Source organism: Perognathus longimembris, chromosome 5, assembly GCF_023159225.1.
Source record: "Perognathus longimembris pacificus isolate PPM17 chromosome 5, ASM2315922v1, whole genome shotgun sequence".
Taxonomy (NCBI): Eukaryota; Metazoa; Chordata; class Mammalia; order Rodentia; family Heteromyidae; genus Perognathus; species Perognathus longimembris.
The window spans coordinates 88,017,462-88,029,408 of NC_063165.1; the positions used below are offsets into that span (position 1 = coordinate 88,017,462).

General features: G+C 56.0%; 1 protein-coding gene across 1 annotated transcript; it reads left to right on the forward strand.

Moving 5' to 3' along the window:
* Positions 1 to 10,642: 10,642 nt before the first annotated feature.
* Positions 10,643 to 11,947, forward strand: LOC125351360. Its single transcript, XM_048346041.1, has 3 exons — positions 10,643 to 10,691; positions 10,881 to 11,300; positions 11,502 to 11,947. Exons 1-3 carry the CDS (start codon positions 10,675 to 10,677, stop codon positions 11,884 to 11,886), a joined length of 822 nt encoding a protein of 273 aa, XP_048201998.1. The 5' UTR covers positions 10,643 to 10,674; the 3' UTR covers positions 11,887 to 11,947.

The window sequence follows — 11,947 nt, forward strand, 5'->3', positions numbered from 1 at the left end:
AGATTGGTGTCAATCAAGTTTCGTAGTAAGGACCTTCTGTGTGACTTTCTGTTCTGTTCTTTTCCTTTAGCCTATATAGGATCCTGTTTCCCTTTGGAGTACTTAGTTCCTGCATTCCCATCGTCTGTTGCCTGCTGATTTCTTCTGACTGTAAGTACTTTGATGGCCAAATATGTCTACTATCAGAAGAAAACATGGAGTGCATGCACTTGAAATTTTGGGTGTAGTACCCGGATGTATGGCCCAAAGTAGAAATAAAGCTTTAATGGTAACCCCTCCTCTGAAGCAGTGACACCCATTCATAATCATTCTGAAATAGGCATCACTGTAGGTCAAGGTTCTAAGACCCTGTATTCATTGTATCAAAATTATATGATGAGACATCAGGGAGAAGCTGACAAGGATCTCGTATGGAAAGATGGCCACTGTGTTTCGGAGTTGAGCAACCAGTGTGGCTGGGACTGAAGCACCCAGACCCTGGCTGGCCATGCTCCAAGGTAGTACTGGGCAATGGAGGGACTTGAAAGCTGTGCCGACGTAATGCCATGGTGTCAACAGGCAAATGGCCTCTGACACACTGGCAGCTATCTCTTGTGCTCATTAGTGCTCTGTTTCAGACCGGAACTCCACCACAGTAGCCACACAGACACTTGGGGCCTCAATTGCTGCTATTATGCAGGATGCAGAAAGAGAATTGTCTAAACACACGTATTATAGCTATTAAGGATGCCATGTGGACTGGCTGTTTACTCCTCGTACTTGAACTGTGCCTGGGCGATTTTCCTGAGCTTTTTTTTTATCCGTAATGATAGCAATCTACCACTTTAACCACTGCACCATTTCCTGCCTTTTCTGTTTATGTAGTAGTGAGGAGTGGAACTCAAAGCTTCATGCATGCTTGGCAAGCACTGTGCCACTAAGCCACCTTCTCTGCACTAGTCCATGGTTTTGAGATGACACTTTAGGCACATCTGACAATCAGACACTGTCGCTTTTGAAGCAACATAAGCAGGGGCCTCACTTGATTATTATTATCATTCTTTCTGTGATTCTTATGTGCAAATCCATTGTGTTCATGGTGATCCTTAGGGACATTTTTGGTGGTTTATTATTTCTAGGATCATCTTTGTTGGAGTAGGTGTTGGAATGTTAACGTGAAGGATACATTGGATGTTGTATTCCTCTAGACCAGTAGCTTTTACGAATTAGCACACTGAAGAAAACTGCACTTGTGCCACCTAGTGGCTCACTTAAGTGGCTCTCTCCTCTCCCATTTTCCTCTCTCCTCTCCTTCTCTCCTCCCCTCCTCTCCTCTTTTATTTCTCCGGACATTGTATTGCTGCATTCGACCAGGCGGGTCTCGAACTTGTCTTCTTGCCTCATCCTCCCAACTGTTGTGGTTACCTGCATTTATCCCCCCACCATGCTCAATGTTATGATCTAAAAAATCCCGAAAAGGAACTTTGATTTCCCTTCATTTTCAGTAGCAAGATACTTAGCTGTAGAATAATGTTGGATGGGTTTTCATTCCACTTTGCTCTGGAAAACTACCTCTCTCCCACCTACCCTCCCCTCCTCTCCCACTCCCCTCTCCTTCAGTCCTCCTCCTCCTCCTCCTCCTCCTCCTCCTCCTCCTCCTCCTCCTCCTCTTCTCCTCTCCCCCTTTTCTCCCCCTCCTCCTCCTCCAACATTCTTCCTCCTCCTCCTTTCCCCCTCCTCTTATCTGTTTTTCTCTTTCCTCCAGACATTGTATTTCTACATTACACCGAGGTGATTGTGAACTCTCAATCTTCCTGCCTCGTCCTACCTACTGTGGGCTTACCCCACCTTGCTGTATGTTATGATTCAAAAGTTGCTGAAAAGGGACTCTTTTAGGGTTTTGGAATATGGCCTAGTGTCAAGAGTGATTGCCTCTTAAACATAAATCTCTGGCCTCTATTCCTTAGTACCACATATAGAGAAAGGGCCAGAGGTGGCGATGTGGCTCAAGTGGTAGAGTGCAAAAATAAGTCAGGAACAGTGCTCTGGGCCTGAGTCCAAGCCCCAGGACTTCCCCCCCACCCCAAACCCCCCCGGCACTCTTTTAGTTCTGTTTTAATAGGAAGAGACTTACCTGTAGAAAAGAAAAAGAATGTGATTTCATTCCCCTTTTCATTTGAAAACTTTTTCTCTTCTCCTTCCACCCTCCTGTCCACCTCCTCCCCGCCTTCCTCCTCCATTTCTCCCCCCCTCCCCTCTTCCTCCTTTCCTGTTCCTCCTCTTCCCCCTCTTCCCACTCTTCCACCTCTTCCTCCTCCAGGTCCCTGCTCCTCCCTCCCCTCCCATCCTCCTCTTTTCTGTCTTCTTTCTTTTTTCTCCAGACATTGCATTTGTATTTCCACATTACACCTGGCTGCTTTTGAACTCTCCATCTTCCTTCCTCAGCCTATCAATTGTGGGGCTTACCTGAATATGCCACCCTACCTGTCTCAATTTTATGACCTGAAAGTTCATGAGATGGCAATTTTTTAGTTCTGTTTCATTAGCGAGAGTCAGCTACAGGATTAAAAAAAAACATGATTTCGTTCCCCTTTTCACTTGAAAACTTTATTCTCCCCTCTTCTCCTCCTCCCGCCCTTCCCCAGAGCCCAGACACCCAACAAAGTGCTGATTGTGAGGAAGCTAGCCACAGTCAGAGAAGTAGAGTGATTGAGGACTCAAAGGGCATTTTGCTGTCTCCCATTCTTGGCAGGCTGCCTGCTCTCCTGAAAGTTACAGAACTCTGACCTGGCCAGCTGCCTCATGTCCACATTCAGGAAGGTGGAGTAATGGCCCTGTTGCTGAGTGTCGGTGGGCCTGGGCCTCCCGAGAAGGATCACTTGAACACCGTACATAACCCCTTATGTTGATGGATAGGAGGCCTTCATCAATCCTCTGTTCTGTGGGGAAGGGTCCCTACCCTTAACGTCCTGACACCCAGCTTTTTCCACCCTTCTCCCCGTCTGGTTTTGCCTCAGTCATCTCTTAGAAGGGTGTGCATACACATCCTGTTCTATGGTACCCACTTTAAAGGTCTAGCCAGTGCTTGGTGGACACAGGTGAGATGGCATGACCAGGTGTAACAGCCTCTTCATGCATCTTTCTGAGTCACATTCCCAACATAGTTTACCAGGGTTGTCTGTGCTCTTCCAAGCCATAGATGACCAGGCTCTGGGTGATGCTGACGCAGCGTCATCAGGGTAGAGGCTCACCAGATTCAGAAAGTCATACCTCATGTCCTATTTTTCCCAGTGTCCCTGAGATTGAGAGCTGAGGCCAGGGATGGCAGAAAGACAGAAACAACCGCCTTGCAGTAGCCATGGCCTTTGAAGGGCCTTGATTCCAACAAAACAAGGTATATTATAGGCCACATTCCCTTGGTAGGTGCAAGGGCATGCTGTGTTCCAGGTGTTGTCTAGGTTTCTAATCCTGTGAGGGAATAGTGTAGTTATTACAGTAACTCTCCTGTGTGGAGTTCTGTGATTGAGTTTCCCCCTTATTTGTTCAGTCCTAGGCCTTGAAATCAGAGCCTGAGCACTGTTCCTGGCTTCTTTTTGCTCAATGCCAGCACTTTGCCACTTCCCCCACAGTGCCACTTAGAGCCATTTTGTGTACATGTGGTAGTGAGGACTGGAGCTCAGGGATTCATGTATATGAGGCAAGCACTCTTGCCACTAGTCCATACTCCCAACACCGGTTTCCACCGTTTAAGTGGCCTGATAAAACTGGTTTAGAGAGTGGAAGTGAAGGAATAGAAGGAGAGTGGAAGTGAGGGAACAGAGGGAACAGCAGCAACCTGCCCTGAGCACTGAGGCAGCAGGACCAGCCCACAGCCCGGACCGTCCATCAGACAGAATCAGCCAGCAGCCCGGACCACTGAGGCAGCTGGACCAGCCATGCCGCCGGGCTGCGGGCTGGTCCTGCTGCATGACAGGTCCGGGTCGGGGGTTTCTCCGGATGGGGGGCCTTTCCGGCTGTCGGGACTTTCCGGATGGGGGGCCTCTCCGGCTGGCGGGCCGTTCCGGGTTGGGGGGATTCTCCTGCTTTCTGGGCTTTCCGTAAGGCGGTCAGGTGCGGGATATGAACCTGCATTAGGTGGCTCAGTTTGGTTACCAAAACGCTGAAAGATGTTTAGGGTAGGGATTAGGGCAGCTTCAAATAAAACATAGAATATAATGAGCTCTGTGGAGGAGAAAGTTATAATTAACATTACTTGAAGAGTGAGTAATAGAGAGATGTTGAGGTTTTTTCATAATACTGGTTCTTTGTATAAATGTTGTTGGATAGCTATGATTATAAGCGGAGTTAATCATGATGTTAAATTTAGAAGAGGGCAAGAAAGATTGCCTGAAAAGAATATGGTGGAATAATGCTCAGACAAATTGGGTGAGTGATTATCAATAATACAGATTAAAACAAAGATAAAAATGCAAGCATTTGAGTTTACTCAGATTGACTCCGGGTTTGATAGTGATGGTATAGGAACGATCATGGGTATGGGATAAATGACTTTTTAGCATTGCGGGAGGATTATGTTTTGGACAAAGTCGGATCCATACTTGTTTGAGATCAAAACTGGAAGGGCTAGGCCTACTGCTGCGCAAAACGCAATGTTTAGGTTTATTATTGTGAAGGACATATCTAGTAGTTATGAACTATCGTAATTTAATGAGCCAAAATCAATCCTTGTAGTATAAGGTAACTACTATATTCATTTCATTCTAGGACTTTTTGATATCGTTCATATGCAAGTCATAATGAGAGAATAAGAAGTAGGTCTAAGGCCATTGAGGTTGTTAAGTTGGTTGATGTATATTGAGAAACTCAGGTTAGTGGTAGAAGTAGTGCAAACTATACGTTACATAACAAAAAACTAATAGCTACTAAGAAATATTTTCGTGCTGAGCTGATTGGGTCAAACCCACATTCGTATGTGCTAACTTTTTCAGAATTGACATGTATTGGTGGAATTCAGAAAGCAAAGATGATTAACATAGTAGCTAAGATAAAATTGATGGTCAGAGCAATAAACAAGTTTATTATTCTTCTTTGTATTACACCAAAACTTTTTGATTGAAAGTCAAATGTACTGTTGACATTGAAAGCATATTTGCCTCATCACTAGATGGCGATATAAAGGAACAGTCAGACTTCGTCTACAAAGTGTCAATATCTGGCTGCTGTTTCAAATCCGAAATGGTGGGTGGATGAGAAGTGGTAAAACAAAAATTGACGAATCAGTCATACAGAGAGGAAGGTAGTACCAATTATAACGTGAAGTCCGTGAAAGACTAGCAATAAAGAAGGTAGAGCCGTTAACTCCGTCAGCAGTAGTCAAAGATGACACTATGCATTCGAATGCTTGGAGAATAGGGAAGTAAATTCATAATGTAACCGTAATGGTCAAAGCTTGCATTATGTGATTGTGGTTTCCTTCTATGTGGCTACGGTGCACTCCTGATCCTAATAGTATGGAGGCATTTATTAAGTAATGGTAATTCTATGGTGATTAATGGTGTAATTACTGTAGGTGGTCAACATCCTCCAAGCTCTGGGGTGGGGGCTAAGCTTGAGCGATAAAATGATCCATAAAAATTGCGAAAACCAACACTTCAGAAATACGAAGGAGGATTGTACCACAGGGAAGACCTTTTGGTACTGCTGGGGTGTGATGACCTTGAAATGTCCCTTCTCAGATAATGTCTCGTCATCATTGGTATATAGTCACGGTTGTTGTCAATAAAGCAATATATAAGAGTGTTTTATAATTAAAGTGAAATCACATCATAACTCCTGATGTAATTAGCAGTGCTTATATGGCTCCATTTCGTGGTCATGGGCTACGATTTACTCTACGGAAAGCTTGTGTCTGTTGGGTCATTATCTCTTGTCCTTGATAAGATAATAGCAGATGTTATCAGTATGAAATTTATCAAAACTATGTACGTATTCATGACTTTTATTTTTCCCACCAAATGCTCTCAGAAGAACAGCTCCCGGAGAGGAGGTTGTCTGGTGGGAATGGCAGTGGGCAAGAAGTAACTATTATGAAATCAAGAGGTTCTTTCTTCATTTCTTTTCTTTTCTTTCACGTATGTCGTGTTTGTTTAAATGCCTTTGGTAGGGCAGAGGGGTGCACAGAAACGGAGGGACAAAGGGTGAACAAATCAGGCCAAACCCTAAAGCCCTAAACCCTGATCCTAGCCCTAGGCCTAATCCTAAAGCCCTTAACCCTGACTGTCGACCAATCCATAGCCCTAACCCTGACCCGAACCCTAAGCCTAACTGTGTTTCCTAGAGTGGGGGCCCCCCTTACCCAAAGCCTGACCGCAGACCTAACCCTAAACCTCAGTGCGAGAGTAGGTGGGCACCCTAAGACTAAGCCCCACCCTAAAGCTTACCATGAACCTGAACCTAACCCTGACCCTGAGGGAGAGAGTGGGGGGCCCCCCTCTCCCTAAGCCACCCCCTAAACCTAACCCTGACACTAACCCCTGGCCCTAACAGTGCGAGAGTGGGGCCTCCCCGCCACCCCAACTTTCCTCATCAGGCTAAATGTCCCCCTGAACCTAAACCCTGTCCTGTGTTGCTCCCGCAAGTGCAACATGGGCCAGGGATCCTGCAGGCAGTGATGACAGAAAGCGGGGAGTAGGGTTGTGGCACACAGGGTTCCTGGGGGCCAGGGTTTCTGCAGGCAGGGGTGGAGGGTGGCCAGTGCTTCTGCGGGCCGTGGCTGGCCGGAGCTTGGCGAGCGTTTGTCCAGCATGCTGGCGGGGTTCAGGTGGGTGGGCCGACGTTTGTGCCAGTCACACACATGAGACACCATTTTCCACGCAGGCATGGCAGGTTTATTGTGCAGCAGGACGTGTTGGGGGGTGGCGGCTGAGGGTTTCTGCAAGCGGTGACGTCCGAAAGTGGGTGTCCTGGGTCCGGGTGGCAGGCGTCGGTGGCTGAAGGGGGGCCAGGACTAGAGCGTGCAGGGTGCGAGGGGGGCCTGGGGTTTCCGCAGTGTTCGGGGGAGAGGGTGCCCACTGCCACCGCTACACGGGTAGCCGGAGCCTCACAGGAAGCCTCTCTGGGATAGCCGACGCCTCTGGCTATGCCCCAACCTGACACCTAGCAGTATGCTTGGGATGGCCTGCAACCCCAGCCCCAGGCAAAGACCCACCCTATCCCCAAGCCACACCCAGAATCGGGAGGGTAGCCCCGAGCCCTAGCCCTAGGACAGGAATGTGGGCCAGAGAAGTCCTGGCCCTGAACCTAACCCGGTGTCAGAATGGAGGCTCCAACCCCCCCCCCCCCACACACACACACACACTTGGCCTAAACCAACGTCCAAAATGGGGCACCAAAATTCCTGGCCCTGACCCTAACACGGTGTCAGAAAGGGGGCTCCTCCGTCCACTGAGCCTAATCCTAAACCTAAGTCCGAAAGTGGGCTCCCCGTCCACGAAACTACGCAGGCCAGACCCTAAGTGTGGGAGCACAGCCCCTAGCCCCAGCCCTAAGCCTGAGCCTAAGTCGGGAGTGGAGGCCCACACCCACCCCATAGCCCCAGCCCCTAGCCTAACCCTCATTGCGGGAGTGGGGCTCCTAGTCCCCGCCCTCTGCGTAACCCCGAGTGTGGAGGGTGGTGGGTCCCTATCCTTTAGGGTAACCCTGAGAGCGTTGGGGAGGCCAGGGTCTCTCCAGCAGTCACGGTTGCGATGGGGGCAGGGCCGGGGGGGGGGCGTCGCTTGGTCGTATCCACACGAGGCAGGAGCTTATGTTCACTAGACTTTTATTGTGCGTTCGAGCTCAGGGTGGGTGGTATGTACTTGTGTGTGCGTGAGTGCTGTGGGTGGGGCCGGACGAAGGGGGGTCGAGGGTCTGTGGGGCGGTCAGGGACGGCCACAGGCAGGCCGGGGTTCACGTTGGCGTAGCCGGCCATAGGGGGGCCGGGGTCTGCACGGGCATGGGTCGTGGCTGCCAGCGGTTTGTCAGCTGGGGCCGGGCATCTCTCCAGGGGTTAGCAGGCAGCTCTCTCCCCTACCGGCTCCTGTCCTTCCTGGCTCGAACCACTCTCCTGGCCGTGCTTGCTGAGGCGGTCTTGGACTCGTCTCTCCAGTCGTGGCTGTCCTAAGCGACCATCGGCTTCTCCCTCCAGGTGGGGCGTGCTGCAGCGGGCCCAGGATCTGTGGGGACAGGGGTCAAGGTGGGGCCAGGGTCGGTGCGGGCAGGGTGGCAGGTGGGGCCGTCAGAAGGGGGGTAGGGTCGGTTGCGGTGTGGTTAGAGAGGGCCTGCATCTCAGAGGGCGGTAATGGGCGACTGGTTAGCCCCGAACTGTGAGCAGCCGGGTCCGGCCGTGTGACTGGCCGCTCTCTCTCCTACCTGCTGCCGTCCTTGCCGTCTCTCACCGCTCTCCCGTCCAGGGTTGGTGGGCTTTCCCCTCCGATCTTGGCTGGCCGCAGGGTCCTCGTGCTCGTCCCTCCGGGCAGGGGCGACCGAAGCTCAGGCAGGCCCGTCTCTGCAGGCGCGTCCGCACGAAGGGGGGCCATGGTTTCCTCCCTCAGGTCCACCACACGGTGGTCGGGGTAGACGTGGCATGCTTGATCCAAGGGTGGCCTGCGTTTCTGACGGTGGGAGTTGACGCTCGCGCGGCTCTCCCGTCCCGGCGGCCAGAAGGTGCTGAGGGTTTCCGCCTCCAGGCCTGGCTGGCCAAGGCGGGGCCAGGATCTGTGCGGGGAGGGGTCCGAGGTCAAGGAGGGGACGGGGCAAGTGCAGGCTGGGTCCGAGGTGTTCCGGCGACCGTGCCGGCGGGCACGGACAAAGGGGGGCCCGCTGTGGGTTTGGGGTGGGGGGGCGGGTGGTTCGGCCCGCGCTCACATACCTGGTCTCGCGGTGTCCCTGCGGTGGCGGAGCCGAGGCGGCGGCCAGGTTCCCCGGGCCGGGCCTGGGCCCCGGCGGCCGCGGGTGGATCTGCACGAGCACCGAGCATCGGCGGTCCACTGCGGCCTTGGTGTAAGCGGAGCCGGGGTCTAGGAAGAGTATGGGGAGCAGTTCTCCCCTCTCCACCCGTGTTCCCGGAGCCTTGCCCGAAGCCGCGGCTTTGGAGGCCTGGTTACCCATGGCGGGCACGAGCGGCGGCGGCGGCCCTACACGTGCGAGGCGCGCGGCTTTCCCCGGGGCACACAGAACAGGAAGTGTGCCCGAGCGGCGGCGGGGTTCCCGGGGCCGGTCCCGAGCGTGGGTGGGCTTCGCGGGGCCGCGGGCACGTCGGAAGCGGCGGCGGGCCTAGCCGCGCGCGGCTCGCTGGGCCGCCGTGCGATGCCCGTGCAGCAGGCCCGGCGAAGGCGGAGGTGGGGGCGGCGGCGGCAGCCTTGTCCAGGCTCGCCACCAGCGGCAGCGGCGGCGGTGGGCTCCTAGGATCAGGGCAGAAGCGGGGCCGGGGTTCTGGCAGAGGGGGTGCCGTTCTCCACGACCTGCGCGTGCCCTTCTTCCAGGCTCGACGGAAGGGGCGGCAGTGTTGCCCATGCCGGGCGGGCCTGCGCGAGGCGGCGCGGACTAGGGGGGGGGAGGGGTGCTCCCGCTTCCTGGCCGCTCTGTGCTAGGCTGCTACGGGCTGGTCCGTCTGCCTCACTGGTCCGAGGCTGTAAGCCAGCATCCCGGAGCAGCCAGCAGCCCGGACCAGCATCGCAGCGGGAGCAGCAACCTGCCCGGACCAGTGAGGCAGCCGTACCAGCCCGCAGCACGACCGTCCAGCAGCAGCAGCCTGACCGGCCAGCAGCCGCGACCATCAGGTAAGCGGGAGCACCCCCCCTGCCCCCCAGCCCCTCATAGGCCCAGCTGTCAAAACAGCCGCCCCGCCCCCTCGCGCAGGCCGGGCATGGGGAACATCGCCGGCTCTTCCGCCAAGCCCGGAAGAGCACGCGCAGGAAGGGGAGACCGGCACCCCCTCTCCCACAGTCCCGGCCAGGCTTCCACCAGGCCCGGGGAAGCCCGCTGCCGCTTCCGCTGGTGGCGTGCCCGGAGAAGGCCGTCGCCGCCGCCCCCGCCGCCACCACCTCCACCACCTCAGCCGGGCCTGCTGCACCGGCACCGAACGGCGGCACGGCGAGCTGCGCTTGCCTCGCGCGGGTAGGCCCGCCCGACGCCGCTTCAGAGTGGCCATAAAAAAGCCGCGGCCGCTTCACACGGGCCCGGCGCCCAGAACGGCCACGCCCCGCTCTGCCTCGGCTCGGGGGTACCCAGCCGTCGCTTCTGACAGGCCCGCGCCCTCGAGAACCTCCCCACACCCCCCCCAACTCCACCCCCCACTCCACCCCCCACCCCCGCTAGGGCAGGGCCTGGGGGACCCCGCCACCGCTCGGTACTGCATCCGGTTCCTGTGCTGGGCCCGGGAAAGTCGCTCGCGCACGCCTCGTGCGTGTAGGCCCGCCGCCGCGCAGGACAGCCATGGGGAACTGCGCCTCCGCGGCTTCGGCCGAGGCTCCGGGGACACCCGCGGAGAGGGGAGAAGGGATCCCCCTCGTCTCCCTGCGCCCCGGCTCCGCTTCCGCACCACCCGGAGAAGCCCGCCTACGCTCGGTGCACGTCCAGACCGAGCCGCAGCCACCGACACCGCCGCCGAGGCCCGGCCTGGGGAACCTGGGGGCCGCCTCGGGCCCAGCGCCGAGTATGGGACAAGATAGGAGGTATGTATGGGAGCGCGGGCTGCACACCCCACCCCCACCCCCACCCCAAAAGCCCCGGCGGGCCCCCATTCACCAAGCCCGCCTGCGGGGTCCATGGCCCACCTCGAGCCTTGGGGCCTGCGCTCACCCTGGCCCCTCCTTGACCCCTGACCCCTGCTCCTCCTTGACCCCTGACCCCTGCTGTCACAGATCCTGGACACGCCACGGCCAGCACGGCACGCAGGGAGAAGCCCGGTGTCCCTTCGGCGGTCCTGGCCAGGACAGCGGCGCGAGCCTGGCCGGACGGGAGCGGGTAGGGGAGACGGCAACCATCCGACGCTCCACGAGCAGCCAGCCCCACCATCGGCAACGCTGGCCACCCTTGGAACGAGCCTACCGGATGGACCCTGACCGCCCTGACCCACGTCTGTCGTCTCTGCCTAAGGAAACCCTGACTCTCCTTCGGGCACCCACGCTTGGAGAGGTCAGCCTGCCTCAACATCGTTCCCCCCTGCATGGAGGGAGGAGCCCGAGTCCCCTTCGGCCGGCCCCACTTGCGGGAGGAAGCCCGAGGTCGCTTCGGCCACACAGCCCAGACGGGAGAGCACGACCATGGAAGGACGGGAACAGGTAGGAGAGAGAGCGGCCTGTCAAACTGTCGGCCCGGCTTCCGAAACCTCTACCCCCCCCCCCCCCTTCAGCCATCCACGCCCGTTGAGAAGCAGGCCCCCTCAAAACCTGCCCTCACCGACCCTCAACCCACCTTCGGCCGTGCCCCCTTCCACCCTGCCCTCACCGACCCTGGCACTACCTCGACCCCTTCCCGCACAGATCTGGGACCATCTTGGGCCAGCCACGACTGGAGGGAGAAGTCCTGGGCCGCTCCGGCAAGCCACGTCTGGAGGGAGAAGACCGACGCCCCTTCGTCCCGCCTGGCACTGAGAGCGGTGAGAGCATGGAAGACCGGGAGCCGGTAGGGGAGAGAGTGACCAGCCGCCGCTGGAGAGACAGCCAGGACCACCTGACGAGAGGCTTGCCCCCCCGACCCCTGCCCGCAAAAATCCAGGCCACCCTCGAAACCCCTCGAAAGATGCCGTGCTCGGACACCGGCCACCACACGTCCGGCTACGTCAACGTGAACCCCGCCCCTCCTTCATCTAGCCTCGTCTGCCGCCCAATTCCTCCACCCTCCTTCAGCCGTCAACGCCTGAAGTGACCCTCACACACGCATATACCACCCCCTCACCCTTGAACACCTTCTTCTACACAATAAAACT

Coding starts and splice junctions, on each gene's coding strand:
- LOC125351360 (XM_048346041.1), top strand. Junction 11,301..11,501: donor CCATGGAAGGACGGGAACAG/GTAGGAGAGAGA, acceptor CTTCCCGCACAG/ATCTGGGACCATCTTGGGCC.